Source organism: Phaseolus vulgaris, chromosome 4, assembly GCF_000499845.2.
Source record: "Phaseolus vulgaris cultivar G19833 chromosome 4, P. vulgaris v2.0, whole genome shotgun sequence".
NCBI classification, from domain to species: domain Eukaryota; kingdom Viridiplantae; phylum Streptophyta; class Magnoliopsida; order Fabales; family Fabaceae; genus Phaseolus; species Phaseolus vulgaris.
Genome location: NC_023756.2, coordinates 31,483,356 through 31,484,929, shown reverse-complemented (window position 1 = coordinate 31,484,929; position 1,574 = coordinate 31,483,356). Strand labels below are relative to the sequence as shown.

The 1,574-nt window shown below is 47.0% G+C and overlaps 1 protein-coding gene across 1 annotated transcript; it reads right to left on the bottom strand.

The window, feature by feature from the left end:
• Positions 1-892: 892 nt before the first annotated feature.
• On the bottom strand, positions 893-1,210 carry LOC137838655 (uncharacterized). The gene has a single exon (XM_068647889.1). The coding sequence runs from the start codon at positions 1,208-1,210 to the stop codon at positions 893-895; it is 318 nt and encodes a 105-aa protein (XP_068503990.1).
• Between the last annotated feature and the right edge of the window lie 364 nt (positions 1,211-1,574).

Here is a 1,574-nt window from a genome sequence, read left to right as displayed (position 1 = left end):
AAGTCTTGCTGTTGATCTCGTCCTTTCCTCTCAGAACAGAGGAGATGTCTTACTGGTGATACTGGTGAGCCATGTTGTTCTCGACCTTGACTTACAAACAAGGGAGAGGTTCGTTTTTCTGACCTCGACCTTGCTCCATGAGGGCAAGAGAGAATTTAACAGTTGAACCATACTGTCCGGCCTTGGCGTTCTCACTCAAGAGGGAGGCGTTCTCTACGAACCATCCTATCCCAATCTTGAGACTTCTAACCCAAGTAAAAGATTCCTAACTGACCTCGTCCTCGCCTCTTAGGCCAGTGGAGGATTTAACTGGCGAACCATACTATTCAACCTTGGCGTTCTCACTCAAGGGAGAGGTGTTCTCTACGAACCATCCTTTCCCAATCTTGAGACTTCTGGCCCAAGTGAACGATTCGTAACTGACCTCGTCCTCACCTCTTAGGGCAAGGGAGGATTTAACTGGCGAACCATACTGTTCAACCTTGGCGTTCTCACTCGAGGGGGAGGTGTTCTCTACGAACCATCTTATCCCAATCTTGAGACTTCTAATCCAAGTGAAAGGTTCGTAACTACACTGTACAAAATGCTTAAAGATATATTCTTTTATCTGAATAAATAGAATTTTATTGGGTGACCTCGTTAAAAACCCCTTATAAGGGAAAAAGAGTGTCCCCTAAAAACTGTGTACAATGCAATAGGTTAAACTGAAATAAAACTTAAGGTTCGCTATGTTCCATGTACGAGGGATCGCTCCATCTTCTAATGTCTCGAGCATGTATGCTCCATTCCCAAGGGTCTCTGCCACTCTGAAGGGGTCAGTCCACTTGGGAGACAACTTGTTCTCTAACTGGTATGGGTGGGCCTTTCGCATCACCAGGTCGGCGACCTGGAACTACCGAGGTCTCAGCTTGGAGTTGTACTTGTACTCCACCCTTCTCTTCAAAACTTCAGCCTTGATTCTTGCTTCCTCCCTCACTTCATCCAGTAGGTCCAGGTTCACCTTTCTTTCTTCATTAGACTCTTCTGCCACGAAGTTCTGGAAAGATGGCGAGTTCTCCTGGATCTCTACAGGAATCATTGCGTTCGAACCATACACCAAGCTAAAGGGTGTTTCTTTGGTAGTAGACTGGGGAGTAGTGTGGTAAGCCCACACAATTCTAGGAACTTCCTCTGCCCAGGTCCCTTTGGCCTTCTCCAGCCTTCTATTCATACCTTTAAGTAGAACTCGGTTGGCGGACTCGACCTGCTCGTTCGTCTAGGGGTGTTCGACCATTGCGAACACCTGCTTTATTCCCAGCTTTGTACATAGCTAACCCAACTGTTGGCTTGCAAACTGGATGCCATTGTCAGACACCAACCGTTTAGGGATTCCAAAGCGACATACTATGTTTTTCCACACAAAGTGCTAGATCTTGTGGGCTGTGATCTACGCCACTGGCTCAGCCTCTATCCACTTTGTGAAGTATTTTATGGCTACCACGAGGTACTTCATCTACCGCACCGCTAAAGGGAAAGGCCCCAGAATGTCGATCCCCCAAGTGTGAAACGGCCATGGGCTATAGATCGATTTGAGT

Excerpts from the sequence above, each read along its gene's own strand:
- LOC137838655 (XM_068647889.1), bottom strand. The coding sequence starts at position 1,210 with ATGAATAGAAGGCTGGAGAAGGCCAAAGGGACCTGGGCAGAGGAAGTT.